The following is a 20,432-nucleotide window of genomic DNA, read 5'->3' as shown; positions in this document are numbered from 1 at the left end:
GTACACGGGGCGGGGGGGAAGGAGGTGCCAACCCCAGAGACAATAAGAACTGAATTCAAAGCAATCTTTAGATAAGTATTTCATTTTAAAAAGCTATAATTCAAGCCCTGGCCAGTTTGGATCAGCGGTTAGAGCGTCGGCCTGCAGTCCAGAGAGACCCGGGTTCGGTTCCTGCTAAGGGCACGTACCTCGGTTGCAGTTTGTCCCCAGCCCTGGTTGGTCATGCGGGTGGCAGCCACTCGATGTGTCCCTTTCCTATCGATGTTTCTCTCTCTCTCTCAATTCCTCTCCCTCCCACTCTGTCTGAACAAAAAAATGGACAAATGTCCTCGGGTGAGGATAAAAAAACACACATATAATTCAATAGTGAAGAGTTAAAGGAATTAAACAATGTAATTAAAAGAACAAATAAAAATAGGAAAAGAGTGACAAACAATATAGAAGAGTCACAATAATTAACAATCTGAAAATGAGTCAGTAGGTATCTTATTTAAAACATATTCATTATGTTAGAACAAGTCACAAAAGTATATTACTTCTAAGTTGGAATATTATCTTTTTTGTTGTTTAAAATTTTTTTTTTCCCTTTATTGATTTCAGAGAGAGAGGAAACGAGAGGAAGAAAGAGACAGAAACATCGATGAGAGAGAACATCGATTGGCCACCTCCTGCACATCCCCCACTGGGAGTTGTGCCCACAACCTGGGCATGTGCCCTGACCGGGAATAGAACAGGTGACCTCTTGGTGCATGGGTCGACACTCAACCACTGAGCAACACCAGTTGGACTGGAATATTATCTTTTTGTTCCAAAATGAATGGTCTCATACTTAACAGAAAATTCTTACTAATAAGTATACTTTTGATAACTGAAGGTTTAAAAGGTCATACAGAAAATGAAAAGGGCTCAGAAAATCAGCAACAAAAAGTTTTAATGGTCCAATGAATCAAGATTAAATATTGGTCTGTTTTTTAACTAGAAAATTGAGGCCTTTTATAATTTTCAAAAAGTATATAAAGCATAAAAAAAGTCAAAAAAAGTTTATACAGTGGTATACAAGGGGAGATAAAAAAATATGGCTAAAACTTATTAATCTAGTCTTATAAGTTTGGCTTATAGGCTGATCTCTTTACGAGGTGGGCACTTGATTTGTATGTGTGTGCGTGGTGGGGGGGGTTTCTATTTTTTGAGGGATTTTCTTAGACTCATTTAATCCTAACAAGAACCCAGTAAGGAATCACTGTGATTCTCATTCTTCAGATGCAGTAACTGAAGGAAAGAGGTGGTTAAGTATCTTGCCACATCTTCCTTGGCTTCAAATGACAGCGTCGGGATCTGAAGAAGCTTGTCTGCCTCTTAGATCAATTAAGAAAATGAATACTTTCTCCCATCTCTAGAAGATATGATTCTTACATTGCATCAACAACAACTTGGTTTGCCCTGGCCAGTTTGCTCAGTGGTTAGAGCTTTGGCCTGAGGTCCAGAGAGACCCAGGTTCAGTTCTGGTCAAGGGCACGTACCTCGGTTGCAGTTTGTCCCCGACCCTGGTTTGGTCGTGCGGGAGGCAGCCACTCGATGTGTCCCTTTCACGTCGATGTTTCTCTCTCTCTCTTCCTCTCTCTCCTCCCACTCTATCTGAACAAAAAATGGGGAAAAAATGTCCTCAGGTGAGGATAAAAAAGAAAAAAAAAAAACTTGGTTTAATATAAAGAAAAAAATAACAAAGTTTTTTCCAGAAATGTGCCAAATCAGACAAATAGGATTATAAAAACAATAATATTAAACCACAATGTTTTTAATATTACAAGCATTCACCTGCTTTTGAGATAAGACTAAGGGTAATCCTAAATAATCTAAACATCCCTGTTAGAATTATACCTTTATAATTCTAGGTGATCAATAGCAGCTACTTGTAGGACTTAAGCTTAAATGACTAGTTTTAGCATGAATCAACAAAACTGTACAGGAATTATATGAGAATCATAATTTAACTTTTAAAAAGTCAAATAAAATTCAGTATAAATTAGATATTAGGGTAGAGTAAGAAACAAAGGGCCAAGAAAGAGGAGAAAACAGTTGCATTTTATTCCACTTTTGGTAGTTTGCTTTAATGCTTTTCTTTCACCAATAACTTATGAAAATTATTGATAAAATTACAAAGACCAAAATTCTCAAACACTCTAACCAGAAATAAAGTCGAGAGACAACACAGCAAACATAGCTGAAGAAAACGCAAATGCAACATAAGACGTACCTGAGACCCATCATCAAACGGAGGTTTTCCACTGAAACCAGAGAGCCTCTCTGCTCGCATGAGATACTCGGCTGTTCTTCTCTTCACAGCCTCGCGCCGGGTGGGGCTGGACTCTCCTGAAAGGGGAGAACACAACTCAGGACAGGGAGAAATAAATTAACTTTCTTCTATCCAATCTGAAGATTAACTTCCTGTCACCCAATGCACCTCTTGTTCACATTTCTAACTGAAAAGAAGACAGATTCAAAATTGGAATGGACATCAAAGTTATTAATATCAGCAAGGTCTAAATATTTTTAATTTTTCAATTACAGTTGACATTCAATATTATTTCACGTTAGTTTCAGGTGTATAACATAGTGGTTAAACATTTCTATAGCTTAGGAAGTTATTATCCCCCCAATAAGTCTAGTACCCACCTGGCACCACATATATTTATTACATTACTGACTATATTCTCTATGCTGTTCTTTACATTCCTGAGCAAGATCTAAATATTACCTACATGAATTTTATTTATCCAAATTCTGAAATTCTCCTATTGAAATATGTGTACAGAGAATTCACCATATTTTCTAAGAGGAGTAGATATATAAGAATTGTAGTGTAAAAAGATCTGCAGATAAAAGACTAGCTTAGTCCAGACAATTGTCCAACTCAACAAATAGTACTGACTACAACAGCCATTTAATAAGAGCTATGGCATGGATATGACATACTGTAAATGACCACCAAACTGAAGAAAATTATTTAGAGTAACTCTGAACTCACTCTAATTGATTTTTGTAAGCTTCATGGTTTTTTCATTAACAACAAATTGTCAGTCACCTTAGAACTGAAAACAGGAATGTGACTGAAATCCCTGTAATATATAATTACCTGAAAGTGACAAGTCATTTAGTCCCCCTGTCTGGCTCTCTGTTTCCCTAAACAAAAGGTATTTATAGTGGCCTCCAAATTACTCAAGACCTCAAAGGAGAGGTAGTCCAGCCCATGGGGTACTGGGCCCTCTCCTATCCAGAACAGGATGACCCTATGCTTTTACTTGTTTTACATGGTGCTTGACTGTGAACATTTTGTGGCTAAAAGTCAAAAAACTTTGAGAACCACTATACTATTTATGATTCCTAAGGTTCCTTTCCTAAATAATATTTCATACTATTCATGACTCATTTTTATCAAAGCACTTAACACATAGCACTGTTTTTATAACTGACCCTATACATCTTCTGAATGAAGCAAGTATCATATAGTGGGAAGTGCCCTGGATTACCTTCCAGAAACCCTGGTTATCTGAATTCTGGCTCTGCCTCTCACCAGTCATGTGACCGATGGTAAGGCATCTCAACTCTCTGAACCTCTTCTCATTCCCTAAAATGGAAACGTATACCTCAAATGGTTGTGGAGATTAAAGGAGACAACACACATGAAAGGTACTGCGGCAGAGACAGAAATATAGGAAGCACTACATTTTAAAGGTTTTTGTTCTTTTTCTCTCAGAACCAAATCCTACAAAATAATGTTACCTGGTTTGCTGAATTAAAGTAAACTGAATTAGAGTAAAGCAGACATTTTTCAAAAAACGACTACTAGTGGAAAACACTCTTCTTATTTTTGCCTGGAACAGCATCATCTGTTTATTCTGGGAACTGCCCCTTTCTCCTCTCCTCTTGTGGCCTCCCACTACCAACACTTACCAACATGGTTTCAATGAAAGCTGCTACCTTGTTTCAGATCTCAGTCCCTCTAGTCACTTGTAATTAGCTAAGGGCCCAAGGCTGAGCCAATCACAGAACCCGACCCTCTTGGCCACAGCTGGAGAGGAGAGGAACTGGGCCAATCAGTCCTTCTCTGTAGCAGCCATAGTTCCTGACAACGTGCAAAAAGCCAACCTGAAAGAAGGGACCTGACAGAGAGGCAGATACGAGAGACCAAAAAAAAAAACGTTTTTTTAACCCTACTGTGGCTGGGGTCGCTGATTCCAACTGAACCCATATTCCTGCTGTCGTTTGGGTAAAGCAGTAGTCCAAATGTAGATTCTGCCACATGTAAACCAAAGAACCCTGACTGAATACAGACCTCAAAGAAAAAAGTGTTATTGGAAGTTTGCTAAATAACTCTCCTTTCATAGCTTTTACGTTACTATTCCATCTCTTCTCTCTTTTATGAGAAATTCACAAATATAATTGGTGTTGGTGAGGGAGAAAACTATTGCTTTTTAACTGTGGAATAATCTATTAACTCTCCAATTCCCAAAACCTCGATGGAAATCAGCATGCTTCCTGCCTATGTCCTTAAAATGTCCTTAATTTCTAAACCCAGGGGTTTTGTCTCTCTCAGTTGATAACTGGATATAAACTATGAAAATCACCTAAGTATGAATACAGTTTTTGGAGGACCAAGTTTGCGACATAAATGAGAAACATTCCCTATTTCCACACACACCGGCCCCGCTGTGAGTTTGCTGTGTGTGGGCTCTCTCAGCTCTCCCATTACCACCAGTGCTTCTCATTTCAGGTTATACCTTTTAAGCCTTAATTTACATCCCCATCTAGAATTGTTTTATTCCTCTAAGGCTCGACTCTAACAGAAACTGGGGCACTTTCGTTGCTTCATTCAGCGTAAACATGCTTTAATAAAACTTCACATTTTGCTTTATTCAAAGATAACAACTTGTCTCCCAAAATAATTTGAGTCCAAAATGCCAAAACTATGGAACACCTAATTAAACCTAGAGTTAAAACCATATTTTGTGATCAAATCACTGTTTTTTACACTTTTGGTATCTCTGCTGCTTTTTAGGCAATCTCCATAGGAAAAGAGAGTCAGGAACCCGGAAGCCAGCAGTTGAAATGAACTCCTGCTGATGACAGTGATTCCGCTTCCATGGAAACAATAGTGAAGAGATGGAAAAACCGGAAGGCTTTTTAAATACAACCTTAAACATACATACTTTGACACCTTCCTTATCAGCCCCTTAAAAGTAGGTCACAACCAAAGGCCCTGGCCATGTAGCTCAGTTGGTTAGAGCAATGTCCCCATACACCACAGTTGTGGGGGATTGATCCATGGTCAGGGCACACATAAGAATCAACCGATGAATGCATAAGTTAAGTGGAACAACAAATATCTCCTCTCTCTGTCTCTGCCTCTCTCTCTCTCTCTCTCTCTCTCTCTCCCCCCTCCCTGCAAATTAAACAACAACAACAACAAAGTAGGTCACAGCCACTGCTGGTCAACAGCAGCCGTCAAGGATGACAACCACCTCTTACAGATTTCTGCTCCTGAATGCTTACTGAGGCTTATGAGTACTATACTAGAAATGTAAGATTAATCTATAGACTTCCGGATAATTCTAACTGATAACATTACAGATAAATGTGACTTTAAACAAAATTTAATTGATTAGAAAATGTTAATTGATTTTAACCTTAATTTTTTGTTTTTATTGTTCCATTGATTTTTTTAGAAAGAATGGAAGGGAGGGAGGTTTGGAGGATGGGTAAGAGAGAGGGAGAGAGAGAGAAAAAAAAATCAATATGAGAGAGATACACTGATTAGTTGCCTCCCATAAGTCTCCCCACACACACACCAGGGCAGGGATCCATCCTGCAACCCAGGTACATGCACCCTTGACCAGAATTGACCCTTGGGTATATAGGCCGACTCTAACCACTGAGTCACATCGGCCAGGGCTCTAATCTTAATTTCTTCATTTTCATTTTAAAACGCATACACACACTAAGGATTATTTTTCAAGGAAAACTAAGTTATCTGGAATTCACATTTTAATCCCACATTAGATCATGTGACTATGATTCCTTCAGTAATATATCCATGTAGACACTTAATAAATGAATAGAATACATATTTTACATTCTACCTAAAGATAAACCACTACTTTCAATAAGTTTCTCTACATTTCTGTTATCATTCAGGTATAGAAAAAATCTCCACTGGGCTTTGGCATTCAGAAGAGAAAGACTGCTCCCATTACACACTAGCTTTTCTGTCAAAAATCTCTGGTGTAGCATCATAACAGATGTCATAAGTATACTGGGTCAACCTGTATTTCTTTACTCTATACCGTATCAATTTCCGATCAGGAGAGAGGAATGATATACGGTGATCACAGAGTGTGATCTGTGTAAAGAAGAGAATGTAGCTAAATGGAACTGAGGGAAAATTCCAAGGTTGTCACTGAGGTTTCCAGAAACACGGGATTGCCTATCCTACACTTCTCGGGGCGCCAACTCTGACTTAAGTTACTAAGCGAAGTTTTACAGAAGGTACAGTCTACAGAGAACAGAACCGTGAAATTCTGACTTATCCAGGAAGCCATCACCGTTTGGCATTCCTCAACTATATCAAATTCTACTTTCAAGAGATATATTAGCTTCCTTTCATAACTAAGGAAACGAAGGCAAGGGGCTATGAAATGCCTTTCTCAGTTACGACGTTAATATAAGAACCTAAACCTAAACCAGGTCTCTGGCACCACCTTTCAGGTAACTGCTTTGAATTCGATTCTTCTACTGTTACTGAGGACACAATTAAAAAACAAAACAAAACACCAGAGCCCAGGTTAAGTAAAGATTAGTATGGAAACAAAGATGAAGAGAAAATGAACATGAGGGGTTGAGGCAGGAGCCGATCAGACACCGCAGAGCAGGACCAGAGGGGAGACCGAAGCCGACAGACACGCACACAGGAAAATGACAGCTGCAGAGGTGCTGACTTCACACAGTGGGAAAGAAGATGGGCCTTTCTGAGAAAAACCGCTCTCTCAAACATCCCTGTTACCCAAGGATTTCCCTGTGAAACAGAGGCCTTTGCTCATTTACCCACAAAAAAAGCAAAAAGGTATTTTTTACTCATGGAACTAATGAAAATCGGTTTCACAAACTAGAAGAAAAAGTAGTTCTTCCAATTCTGTTATGCTACCCTTAGCCACTAAAAGAATATGGGTAGTGCCGCATCACTGGTTCGACAAAAGAAGAGCAATGCTGGAGGAACTGACCGCATTAGACCTCTGCAGTGACAGTGTCTACAGCTGTATTTCATGGGAAATTTAAAGGGATTTTTAAGAGTGTTTTGACTGTACTTGATTTTCACCACCTGCACGGAATTTAATCTCCATTAAAGAAAGACTCGACTCAGTCACATCTTATATGCTTGTCTCTAGTTCTCTGCCCCGCACCCCACCAGGCCTGCGCCGCAGTACCCTTGCTCAAGCATGCTGGTTTCATTCAGATTGATCACATTAGAAAGAACAGCCAAATCAAACTGGGTTTGCTGGAGTGAGTTTCTGTTTGCTGGTGCTTCCTTTTATATTTATTTCTTTTATAACTTTAGTCACATAAAAGAGTATGTGTATTTGAGGTGGCCTTGGTGGTTACATTTTTTCAAGTGCTGATTTATTATATTTAATGGTATTTTGTTCTTTTCAGGTATAGCCTACCGTTTCTGACTTATGCTAAGAGTTCTGACAACAAAAGGCAACCTTGACAGCACAGGAAGGTACTGTTCTGCACATCTACCACAACTCTGGAGCCATGAGCCCCTCTGCGTATGCCAGGGACCCGGGCAGTCAGGGAATCTGCTTCCCATTTGCATTTAACCAACCCCCATTAATGTTTTTACAAAACCAAGTTATGTGACCCCTACGAGTTCAAAGAGTCACCAAAGAATAGTAAAAGCCAAAGTCATAATAAAATTCATAACCACGCATTGCCTCAGTTATGACTGTTTAGCAGACTTTTTTACCACTGATAATACTGAATGAAAACTAACATATCATTAGATCATAGAGTATTAAATGCCCACAGAGACAGCTTTCTCTCAGATTCAATAATTTCTTTCTGCTCCCTAACCTTCTTATCTTTGTTTTGCAAATTTAAAGGGAAGTACCCAAAAAATTAATCATTTGATCTCTTCAAAACAACACTGCCTGGCCAGTCTCTGTGATGATAAACTTTGTCAATAATAAAAAGTTAAATAAATAATCCCCTAAATGTCCATTATGTTCTATTCAAATGGCTTCTAAAAGATGAAGATGAAAAGATTTTTAAGGTCCTGGCCCGATCGCTCAGTTGGTTAGAGTGTCATCCTGTCGCTCAGTTGGTTAGAGTGTCATCCTGATACACCAAGGTTGCAGGTTCGATCCCCAGTCAGGGGACATACAAGAAGTAACCAATGAATGTATAAATAAGGGGAATAACAAATTGATGTCTCTCTCTCTCTTTCTCTTTCTCTCTCTAAACATCCATCAATCAATCAATCAATAAACATGTTTAAAGATTTTTAAAAGCTAGAGATATAATGAAGAAAAAGGAGTAAAGAATTAAAACCAAAGAGCTACAATTTTACCTATGATATAAAATAAAAAATAATATCTCCACAAACTTTAGAATTTCTAATCTGCCATACTGGTAAATATGGAAAGCACCCAACCCCCTCAAAGGCTTGTGCTCATTCTTTCACTAGCTATCAGAGACATCTTAAGAGAAGTAGCAAATCCGTGGAAAACTATGAAGTCGAGCAATTGTTTTTCTTGATGTTATGATACTGAATGATATATTTTTCCTTTGAGATAATGTCAAGTGATCAACAGAATTCCTGATTACAGGCAGTTGATTCTTCTCAATACTAAAAGTTTCATAACTCTTTTACTACGTCTCCATCTTAATAATTAAACTAATTTAGTGGATACCAGAATTAGAACAGATTCCATCCCATCTTTCTTCATCTCTACATTTAAACAATTCAAAGAATGTGATGTCAAACGATACTCTCAGAGGAGCCCATTTCTGGATAACAAAGAAAATCCTTCCCAGCAGTTGGCTTTCTTTAAGCCACCAGAGTGAAAAGTTCTCCATACCACGTATTCCTACCCCTTTTTGGAGAGATGCCTAATACTTACTGAGCATCTATTGTGTTCCAGACACACAATCATCGCAATGTTTAGTCGTTTCAGTGTTGTCATAGAATATAGAAAGCCCTCAAATGTTATTAAACAAATGAATGGAAAACTAAATGAATCATCTTGCACAAATATTACATGGTCTGCTAACAATATCTTCATGGCTAGAGATGCTCCAATTATCGCTTTCTACAACTTAGTGCCTTTCTCTAACTTAAACAATAGTTATGCAAAATGCATGCCGGAAAATGTGTGTAATTATTGTCTATCATTTGTGTAGTAGAGCATAAAAAGGAACACAGGAACATAGCATAGAAGTAGCATGAATAAACAAAAAAATCTACATTTTGATTTAATTTATGAAAAATTATCAGATCAGTATCAATGAAAAAATACAGCACAGATATTCTAAGTAATTAAAAATCACTGTGTAAAATACAGTGAAGTCTACAAATTCTCTTTTTCTTGCTTGACAATTACAATTTTGGAAAATGTGTTTCTTAACCGTTTGCAAAAATACAGTATATCTGCTTAATAATCTGGTTATTTTTCAAATGAAAAACATTTTTAGAACACTAATGGCAACACAGTAAGTTTCTGAGAAAAAGCAGATTTATGTTGTCAAGACTTCCTAAAAGAGAACAGACATGCTGAACTTCTGTGCAATTTATATAAGACTTAATGTTTAATTATTAAGATAGAATTTAAGCTATGTTATATAAAACCATGTAACTCAAGTAATTAATTACAAGCCCTGGCCAGCATGACTCAGTTGGTCAGAGTGTCATCCCATGCACCGAAGGTCACCGGGTTCTATTCCCAGTCTGGGCACATACCTAGGCTGTGGGTTCGATCCCCTATTGGGGCGCCTACGGGAAGCAATTGATCAATATCTCCTATCCTTCTTCTCTCTCTCTCTCTCTCTCTCTCTCCCCCCCCCCTTCTTCTCTCTTCCTTCTTCTCTCTTTAAAATCAATTAAAGAATAATAATAAGTAACTCGTTCTCAAAGTGCCTAATAACCTGCTAGTACTATTATAGCAGTAGTCTTCCATTTAGGAAGTTTTAGTTAAGTTTGGTTTTTTCTAAAACACTCATAGATAACATTTCTTCTGATCAGAATCTAGTAATCACAGGGATTAAATCAACCCTTTCATTGTAATGTTTGGAAACTGTGTTGCTAAACATAGAAAACTGTGGTGATACTGATGACAGAGCCCATCTAATAAAAAAAAAAAAACTTTCAAGAATCCGCATCCATCTCTCTGCTTTTGCTATAGAACAGCTGTGCCTCACACAGATTCACATGAATGAAAATATTTAGATGAGAAACCACCCACTTAGTTTATTTTCCATATGACTTTCCTGTAATTATTTTGTAAACTGCTCACACAACAATACATAAAAACATCTGCAAAAACAGGTAATTAATGTGTCAAGCCAAACTAATGCATTTTTTATGGTGTCCATGCTTCGTCAACTGTAATTATAACTCTTTTTAAGCAAATGATGATGTGTTTGTTGCAATGTGCAAGTGGTTATTTTAGATGCTCTGTTTACTGTTCATACAATCTGAATATAAAACTCCAGAGCTACTTTACCCCACACAGCAATGCTTTACACCTAGCTTTTTGCAAAAGCAAGAAAGTGGTTCTCTCTTCCAAGCTATCTTCTGTAGTAAACATTTTTGGCATTAAATATGAAACTCTCAACATAAAAGTTGACACCAAAATAGCCAACAATTCAAGAAACATATGCCAGCAAATGATTCAGCCAGACTTTCCTCCTTCAGCTGTAACCCTGCAAGAAATACAGCTCATATGCCAATCGGCTGCAGTAGGCTAAACCTCCTGAGTATCAGAAGGTTAGAGGTTTGAAGGTTCACTACTGTTCTTAATGTACAATATCCATTCCATCTAAACCCAGCAAACACATATCTTTGACATAAGACCAACAAATGAAAAACCAAATCCTGACCAAAATACAGTTTCATAATTCAATTTATCCTGCTTGAGTTCTAACTACATAAAAGATCATTATAATTATTACTGCTATTATATAATATTGCATACTAATAACTGTCCTCAACTGGACATACCTGAAGGCTCAAGGTATGTGATCTCTAAAGTTCTGTTTCCAAAGCTAACGAAATCTAAAATGAAGGAAGAAGTATAACCCTATAGTATTTTTCTAGGGTTCTTTCTTTTTAAAAAAGGCAAATTTTAAAATATCTATAGTGATAGCCTATAGTATAGAAACTCTTGCAATAAAAAAACTTCCAGAAAACAAGATTTTCTGTTTATTTTCATAATCAAATCTTTTTAGAGATAATGTAGAATGAGCCCTTCCAGGTCCAATTTTATGTAACTATTTATATACAAATATTTCTAAACTGAGCTACTCTATTCTTCCCCTGAATATTAGCCACTGCTGTGCTACAGGTGTCTGATCAGCTATGGAACATGCTATAGGTATCTGCCTATCCCCTGACAGCTTCCCAGAAGCCATGCTGGAGTTTTAGATCAGATGCTTATTTTAGAGTATTTGGGGATGGGTCTGATCAAAACAGAACAGAGCCCTAGTTCCAAACATGCTGGAATAGGAAATATATTACCAAGACAAAAATTTATTTATTAAAGCTACAAATAAAACTCAGGGTCAGATTAGCAAGAAGTCTCAAAACTGAGTTCCACTATTTCTTCTTTTTTTTTTTAAATCCTCACCCGAGGACATTTTTCCATATTTTGTTCAGATAGAGTGGGAGGAAGAGAGAGAGAGACAAACATCGACGTGAAAGGGACACATCAAGTGGCTGCCACCCACATGACCCAACCAGGGCCAGGGACAAACTACAACCAAGGTACGTGCCCCCAGCGGGAACCGAACCTGGGTCTCTCTGGACTGCAGGTCGATGCTCTAACCGCTGAGCCAAACCGGTCAGGGCTGAGTTCCACTATTTCTATAGTAACAAATATACATGTAATAATGTATATAATTTATGCCATTTCAAATGGTTGAATTCTATACATTGTCAAATCTTCAGGACAAATATAGTGATACTCATGTAGAGTACTGATATACCAGACAGAGGTATTTGAAACCGATTTGATATTTCTAGAAGCTACCTTAATGCACACTGGCTCTTTACTACACATACTTTAGTATTCAACTTACTTATCACCTCCTCTGGAAGCCTTCCCTGTAAGCCTTCTTCCTCCTGGTCAACTGCCCATTTATATGTATCTATAGAATCATTCTCATTCAAAAATGTTTACAAAGATTGTCCCATGTAACAGGTACTATCCCAGAAAATACAATAATGAGAAAATTCCCAGCCTTCAGAAACATAACAAGTAAATAAAGAGAAATTCATTCAATAAATAACTGTACAAATAATTATTTCATTGTATATAAGTACTTAAAACAGTGTGCAATGACAACAAAGTTCAGGAAATCTATTGTGATCTGAACAGAGGTGAGGAAAGGCTTCCCTGAAAAAATGTCACTGAAACCGAGACCTGATGAACAAGGAGGAGACCAAATGTAGCGGCGCAGTCAAGCACTCGAACGGAACACAGGTTGCGTGAAAGTTCTAACATGGGAAGGCCCTGGGTGCCTTCCAGGAGGTAAAAGAAGGCCACTGTGGCTACAGAAGGAGTGAAAAGGAGTGGTTCAATATAAGACTGGAGTGGGAGGCAGAAGCCATATCATTCACAGCCTTATAGACCATAAGACCTTTACATCTATCCTCAAAGTAATGGATTTAATGTAAGAAAGTGGCACGATTAGATTCCATTTTCAAAAAAAATCACTCAGGCTATTGGAAGGGAAAGAATGGATTAGAGTCAAGCAAGAGCAAAAGCACAAAAAAAATTATAAAGTTGTCATAGAAGCAAAAATAGAAGGCGGAACTTCTAGAATATCATAGTGAGAAGTTCAGCAAAACCTCACATCAGACAAAACTTGTCAAAATTATCAAAAAGAACAACTCTGGAAACTGACTACATACAACAAATTGAAGGATCTTTATAAAGAAAAAACACTGAACTGCAGTAAGAGACACAAGGAAGTTTTTTTGTGTTTTGTTTTGTTTTTTTAGAATTACAAGTATTTATTACCTTTTTTCTCCCCAATTTTTACTAATTTATTTTTGTTACAGATGTTTCTCCTTTTCCCCCCAGACACCCTCCTCCCCATCCCGCCTCCCCCACCTCCCCAGCTTTGTTGTCTATGTGCACTGGTTATGCATACATGCATATAAGGAAGGTTGTTTTAACATAGAGCTACCCATACAGATCCCCTAGCACAACATAATACTACATTTGAAAATCAACAGCCTTCCTGCTCCTGGAGAGAGGTGGTCTGATTTGCATCTCCATTAAAAAGCTCCACGCTACTGAAATCAACAGCAATCAATGAAAACAGGCAAGCCAAAAATTTAACAGGGAAATCTGGGAAACAAGATAGTCATAGCATGCTATAATAAACTCCCACATATTCTTGGGAATCTTAAAAGTTACACACATGCACAAAATCAACCATAGAGGGTCCCAGCTATCCACTCATTCCTAGTGAATGTGAGGCCTCACATACGCAGAAAGGAAAAGCCAGGGCAGACTTGTGCACTGCCTGAGTTTTGAATGCCCTAGGACCCACACAGACTCAGCAAATGGCGGAAGCCTCACTGACTCATGTGGCGTAATCTCAATATCATTGGCCAAGGGGGTGGATAGAATCCAGAGTTGCTATATTATCTACAATGTCAGATTTTCAACAACAAAAACTATAGAACATGCAAAGAAACAGAAAAAGTATAGCTCTTAAACAGAAAAATAAAAAACAATCAATAAAAACTGTCTCTAGGGACTCCTAAGTAAATCTTAGCAAACACTTCAAAACAACTATTAAAAATATGTCCAAAGAACTAAAGAAACCATGTTTAAGGAATTTTAAAAAGTACAATCAATCATTAAATAGACATTAACAATAAAACAAAGAAATTATTTTTTTAAAAAAAAGAACCAAACAGAAATTTTGCAGTTAAAAACTACTCAACAAGCCCTGGCCAGTTTGGCTCAGTGGTTGGAGCTTCGGCCTGCGGACCAGAGAGTCCCAGGTTCAGTTCTCGCTAGGGGCACGTACCAAAAAAAAAAAAAACTACTCAACAAGCCCTGGCCAGTTTGGCTCAGTGATTGGAGCATCAGCCCATGGGTCTGATTCCAGTCAAGAGCATGCACCCCGGTTGTGGTTCATCCCTGACCTTGGTTGGGGTCATGCAGGAGGTGAGCAATCCATGTGTCTCTCTCACATCGATATTTCTCTCTCTCTCTCAAACATTTGAAAAGTAAAGAAAACATTTATAAGTAACCCATGGCTCAAAACGGAAACCACACTGGAAATCAGAAAGTATTTCAAGCTTAATGAATATGTAAACAACATATCAAAATTTATAGGATATAGTAAAAGCAGTGTTTAGAAGAACTTTATGGCTTTAAACATCTATATTGAAAAGATCTCAAATCAATTACCTAGCTTCCACTTCTTAAGATAAAATCTAAAAAATAAAGAGCAAACTACACACAAATAAAGCAGGGGAAGGAACAGAAACCAGTGAAATAGAAATTATATATATATATATATTCAATAAAATCCAAAGTTATTTTAAAAAGATCAATAAAAGTGACACCTATACTAAACAACAAAAAGAGAGAAGACACTACAACCAAATTAATGAACATATTTATCATTTCCAATTAATAATTCTTCATTTTGTCTTTTTTTTAAATATATTTTCACTGGGTATAGAATTCTCAGTTGACAGGTTTTTCTTTCTTTCTGTTAAAGATGTTGATCAATTGTCTTTTTGTTTGCATTTGTTCATTCTAACAAGAAATTTGGGGTAATTCTTATCTTTGTTCTTCTGTACATTTCTTTTTCTGCCTGGTTTTAATTTTAAGATTTTTCTCTTTATCACTGGTTATGAGCAATTTGGTTATAATGTACCTTAAAGTAGTTTTCATGTTTCTTATGCTTGGGGTTTGTTAGGCTCTTGGACCTATATAGTCAAGTACCACATAACAGTATTTCAGTCAATGATGGACTACTTATACATGACATAAAATTATAATGGAGCTAAAAATATTCCTATCAACTAGTGACATCATAGCCATTGTAACATCATAGAGCAACACATTAATCACGTGTTTGTGGTGATGCTGGTGTAAACAAACCTACTACACTACCAGTCATATAAAAGTGTAGCACAATTAAAGTAGTAGTCTGTATCATCTAAGTTTATGTAAGTACACTCTATGATGTTATACAATGACAAATATCACCTAACGATACATTTCTCAGAATATATCCCCATTATCAGGTGGTGGATATTTTTCTACTCTTATAAATATTACTGAGCTTTGTTCTGGGACACAGTGATGTTTCCTGGAAGCAGTCTGGTCCTTTTGGGTCTTGCTTCTAAGATTTGTTAGAGTGGGTCTAGGGCAGCTAACTATTATTTTACACCACTGAAGCAAGACTCTCTGAGTGCTCTACCCAAAGCCCTATGATTGGGGTTTCCCAGCTGCCTGTTAGGAACAGACACTATGCCCTGCCCTGTGTGAGTGCCCAGAACGTTTCCTCTAATCCTTTCAGTCCCCTGGCCTTGGGTACTCTCCCCAAATCCATGCACTCATCAGAACTCTGCTGAATATCCCAGGGGACACTCCGAAAATCTCTGTACTGTCATCTCCCCTGTAGAGAAAACACTAGATATCAGGCAATAATCCTGCAAGCTCTAACTGCAAACTCTGGGTTTGGTCTTCCTGGACTCTCAGCTCCACCTCTTCCATTCAGAGGTTTTTGCCAGGGTCTATCTGATTCCCTCTTCCTGAACCACAGCCTGGATCACACAATGCAAATTCCTATATTACTGGATCATTTCATTTGAAGGGATTATCACTATGTACTTATATCATATCTTTGCCTCTTCTCATTATTTATTACTTCTAATCTTGCTTCTTGTTGTTTGGGTAAAAATGAGCCTTTTATTAACAAAGTGCAAGCCAGGGTACTGCTCCCTCTCTGAGGACCAAACCAATCAACTAAAACAAAAAATACAATTTTGGGCTCTTCATTTCTAATCTCTGCTTTTATTTTTCCTAGATAATGTCTTCGTTCTTGATTGTTCTACAGTGTACTTGTCTTTTGTAGGGGAAGGGGCTATCAATGATCTGGACTCATTCAAGATAATTATTTTATAGCAAGATTTTGTTATATTTGTGAGCTTTTTCACTGACAGCCAATAAAACAGATATGCTTTCATTAATCAAAGAATAATTTAATGACATCTCATATGGTTCCAAAATCAATTTAATCATAAGAACTTAAGACTACTCTATAATCAACTCTTACAGAATGATTATCCTGTAATGACTGGTTAACTACCAAAAATAAAGTAGAGACTACTAAAAGGTAAGAAAATGTCCTACAAACATAAAGAAGACAGTCATGATACAGAAAGTTATTATGAAACCCTCAAATACTTTTTAGAATGTATCAAGCATCCCCATTTCAAGGCCTTATATTAAAATGATTAAACAGGCAGGGTGGCTTGGCTATAAAAAAAAAGCCTCGACAAATTTAAAAAAACTGAAATCATTCAGTTTTTTGAACATCATAGAATTAAGCTAGAAATTAATAACAAGAAGATAATTAGAGCCCTGGCTGGTTTGACTCAATGGTTAGGCATCAGCCTGAAGACCAAAGGTTGTAGGTTAGATCCCCAGTCAAGGGTATGTACCCGGGTTGTAGGTTTGATCCCTGGCCCCATAGAGGTTGTGTGGGAGGCAACTAATCGATGTCTCTCTCTCACATGGATGTCTTTCTCTCTCTCTCTCTCTCTCTCTCTCCCTTCTCTCTTCTCCCTCCCCTTCTCTCCCCTCCCCTCTATCTAAAAATCAATGGGGAAAAAAATAATTCTCGGGTGAGGATTAACAAACATAAAAAGATTAATTAGAAAAACCTCAACTGCTGGGTAATTAAAGAGCATACTTATGATAAACTTAGACGTAAAATCACAGGTGCAGGAGGCAGACTAACAGAACCCTAAAGATGTCCATGTCCTAACCCTGTAACCTGTGAAAATATCACTATACTTGGCTAACGCAAGTTTACAAATGTGATTAAGGTTAAGAATCTTGAGACAGGATAATTGCTTATCCTGATTATCGGGGTGGGCTCAACCAAATTACATGGTCCTTACAATCAGAGAGCCTTTCTTTGCGGAAGATCAGTGAGACAGAATGGAAAGAACGGTCAGAGTGATACGACACCGTGGGCTTTGAAGATGGAGGAAGGCAGGTCCTGTATTCATGGACTGGAAGACTTAATATTGTTAAAATGATAATACTCCCCAAATTTAACTATGATTTAATGCAATCCCTACCAACATTCCAACATTCCTTTTGTGCAGAAAGCTGATTTGAGAAAATAATTAAAATTAAAATGAATTTTAAAATAATGAAAATATGTCAATTATACCTCAATTAAAAAAAAAAAAAAGTTGATTTTCAAGTTTCTATGGAGTTATAAGGAGACCTGAATAGTTAAAACAAAACTGAAAAAAAAAGTAATAAGTTTCCCAAAGATGACCATAAATGAAAAAAGCTAGGAGCCAATGCATTAGAAGATAAGATCATGCCACCAGTGTCTTTTAAAATGAACAGTTTTTGGTCTTGTTAGCCTTATACTATACCACACTTAGTACTGAACTAGGAAATCCCTTAAACATAAAATAGGCTAGACAATATTTTCATATCATCAGAATACTAAAACACCATTAACAAGCCAAATTAACTTTATTTTTAAAGTTTATACATTTTCATTTCTAAAATTTACCAATAAAAAATGTCATGGGATTTGCCTCCCTTTACTGAACACAAAGGTGGCGTGACTTTCTCACACAGCCTCCATTCTAAAGCAAACAGATTTATCCTTTGGGTTTCCTGCTATTTGACTAATTCGTTCAAAGGAATAAATCAATGGCCAAAACTGCTTTTTAAAGCACTTGAGTATATGTTATTATGAGTGTACAGAAACTGACCACATTCACAGAGCCTGGACATGTTCTAGAGTCAATCCTACAATTCTGAGCTAGTCTAAGTGGGAAGAGGAAGAATATCAAGACAGTAAGAGATCCAGAATGATGTCGTACCTCAGCACACTGGGTCACAGTTTGTGAAGTATGTCTGACATCCCTGATAGCCTAGCACACATGTACCCAGGAATGGGTAAACTATAAAAAATAGTTTGATATTGCTTATTATTGTATTTACCAGGATGAAAATTGCAGAAGATTGCACCTCTTAGCTGAATCGTAACATCACAAATAGTCTCACTGGTCAAAAATATCAAGACTGTAGCCCTGACCAGTTTGGCTCAGCAGTTAGAGCATCAACCTGCGGTCAAGAGAGACCCAAGTTCAGTTCCCACTAAGGGCACGTACCTCGGTTGCAGTTTGTCCCCGGCCCTGGTTGGGTTGTGTGGGTGGCAGCCACTCGATGTGTCCCTTTCACGTCGATGTTTCTCTCTCTTTCTTTCTCTCTCCCTCCTACTCTATCTGAACAAAAAATAGAAAAAATGTCCTTGGGTGAGGATAAAAAAAAAAAAAGACTGTAAAAAAATTAGATAACAGCATCCACAAACTCCTTTTCATTGTAAGATTCATAATTTCATAATGTATGCAGGAGGCAGAAACAAAAGGGAGGGAAGGGAGGGGAGGAATGGAAGAGAAAGGATTTCATTTCAAAGGGCCATCATTCAATTCTGTTTTATATTTTTTAAAATATTTTTTATATTTACTATCACAGTACCTTGTACATATAAGTAATAAAAACTTGTTGAGCCCTGATGGTTTGGCTCAGCAGTTAGAGCATAGGCCCACAGACCAAAGAGTCACAGGCTTAATCCCCTGCCCAGGTTGGGGTCGTATGGGAGACAACCAATCGATGTGTGTCTCTCACATGGATGTTTCTCCCTCTCTTACCCTCTCTCCCTCCCTCCAACTCTTTCTAAAACTATCACTGGAAAAATATCACCCAGGTGGTGTGGCTCAATGACTGAGCGTCCACCCATGTGCCAAGAGGTCGCCGGTTTGATTCCCAGTCAGGGCACATGCCCAGGTTGTGGGCCTGATCCCCAGTTGGAGGGCATGCAGGAGGCAGCCAACTGATGTTCTCTCTCATATGTTTCTATCTCTCTCTCCCTCTAAAATCAATAAAGAAAAAAAATTTATATATCCTCAGGTGAGGATTAAAATACAAACAAAAAACAGTTGTTGAATAGTAAACTGGATGGATAGATGGTTTAATGAGCAAACAAACAAGTGGGCAGGAAGAAAAAAAATGATTACTCAAAATAAAGTTTAAAAATATTAGATACTACAACACTTGTTACTTCTCCATTTTAAGAAACCAATCCAGTTAGGGGAGAAATGTGTGAGAAGCAGCAGGGCATAATGGAAAGAAGACAAGATATGAACTCAGAAAGACTTAGACTTAAATCCTGGCTAAAACCCTTGCTGGCTTGTGTCATTGAGCAAATTGCTTACTTTGTGTAAATCTTGGTTTTCTCCACCTGTAAAATGGGGATGACAGTAGCTACCCTATAAACAGAAAACCAGCAACTTTCGCACCTAGAACAAACAAAACCAGATCGCAAATCAACTCTGTAATTCATAATGTAGCCCACAGATGGATGTTACTAACAATGCTCGCCATCTGGTAGCTTTCTGTTTTAAATAATTGTTCTTGCTAACTAGGTGCCAAGCTTTTTAAATCATTTTATTAAATGTTTGAACCCTCTTAATTTTGGTGTCCTAAGACAAAGCCCAGTATGATCAGCCATAGTTCAGTTTACAGGCTTGTTCTAAGGATTAAAAATAACATTAAGAAAAACCTCTTGTACAGTAATAGGCATGTAATAAATAATAAATTGTTGATGTTATTTAATCATTTCATTAATAGCTTTATGGCATCCATTTGCCACTCTACATTATCACAATTATTCCAATAAGCCCACACTGAGAATACAGATCAATCATATCAGCCACTTGTAGAAATATATAAACAGGACAGAAATAAAAAGACGTGTACTGAAACAGGCTCTTCAAAGATTCAAGTGGATTCCTTCAATCTTGACTTGTGGATTTTCTATCTTAAATCCATAAAAACCTGAAAACTTAGAACCTTAATTTCAAGAGA

The 20,432-nt window shown here is 37.5% G+C and overlaps 1 protein-coding gene across 14 annotated transcripts in view; it reads right to left on the bottom strand.

Moving 5' to 3' along the window:
* Positions 1 to 20,432, bottom strand: part of RPS6KC1 (ribosomal protein S6 kinase C1) — a 166,029-nt gene that overhangs the window by 79,608 nt on the left and 65,989 nt on the right. For all 14 annotated transcript variants that reach the window (XR_004960884.1, XR_004960879.1, XR_004960876.1 and 11 more), the window contains one exon: positions 2,255 to 2,370. Coding sequence is in view for 5 of the 14 variants with exons in the window: in XM_036272263.1 (XP_036128156.1) it covers positions 2,255 to 2,370 (116 nt within the window). In the remaining 9 variants the exon portion in view is untranslated. The remainder of the gene's footprint in view (positions 1 to 2,254; positions 2,371 to 20,432) is intronic.

This window comes from Molossus molossus, unplaced genomic scaffold, assembly GCF_014108415.1.
Source record: "Molossus molossus isolate mMolMol1 unplaced genomic scaffold, mMolMol1.p scaffold_m16_p_20, whole genome shotgun sequence".
Taxonomy (NCBI): domain Eukaryota; kingdom Metazoa; phylum Chordata; class Mammalia; order Chiroptera; family Molossidae; genus Molossus; species Molossus molossus.
The sequence above is the reverse complement of the archived record's forward strand: the minus strand, read 5'-3'. Positions and strand labels throughout refer to the sequence as shown.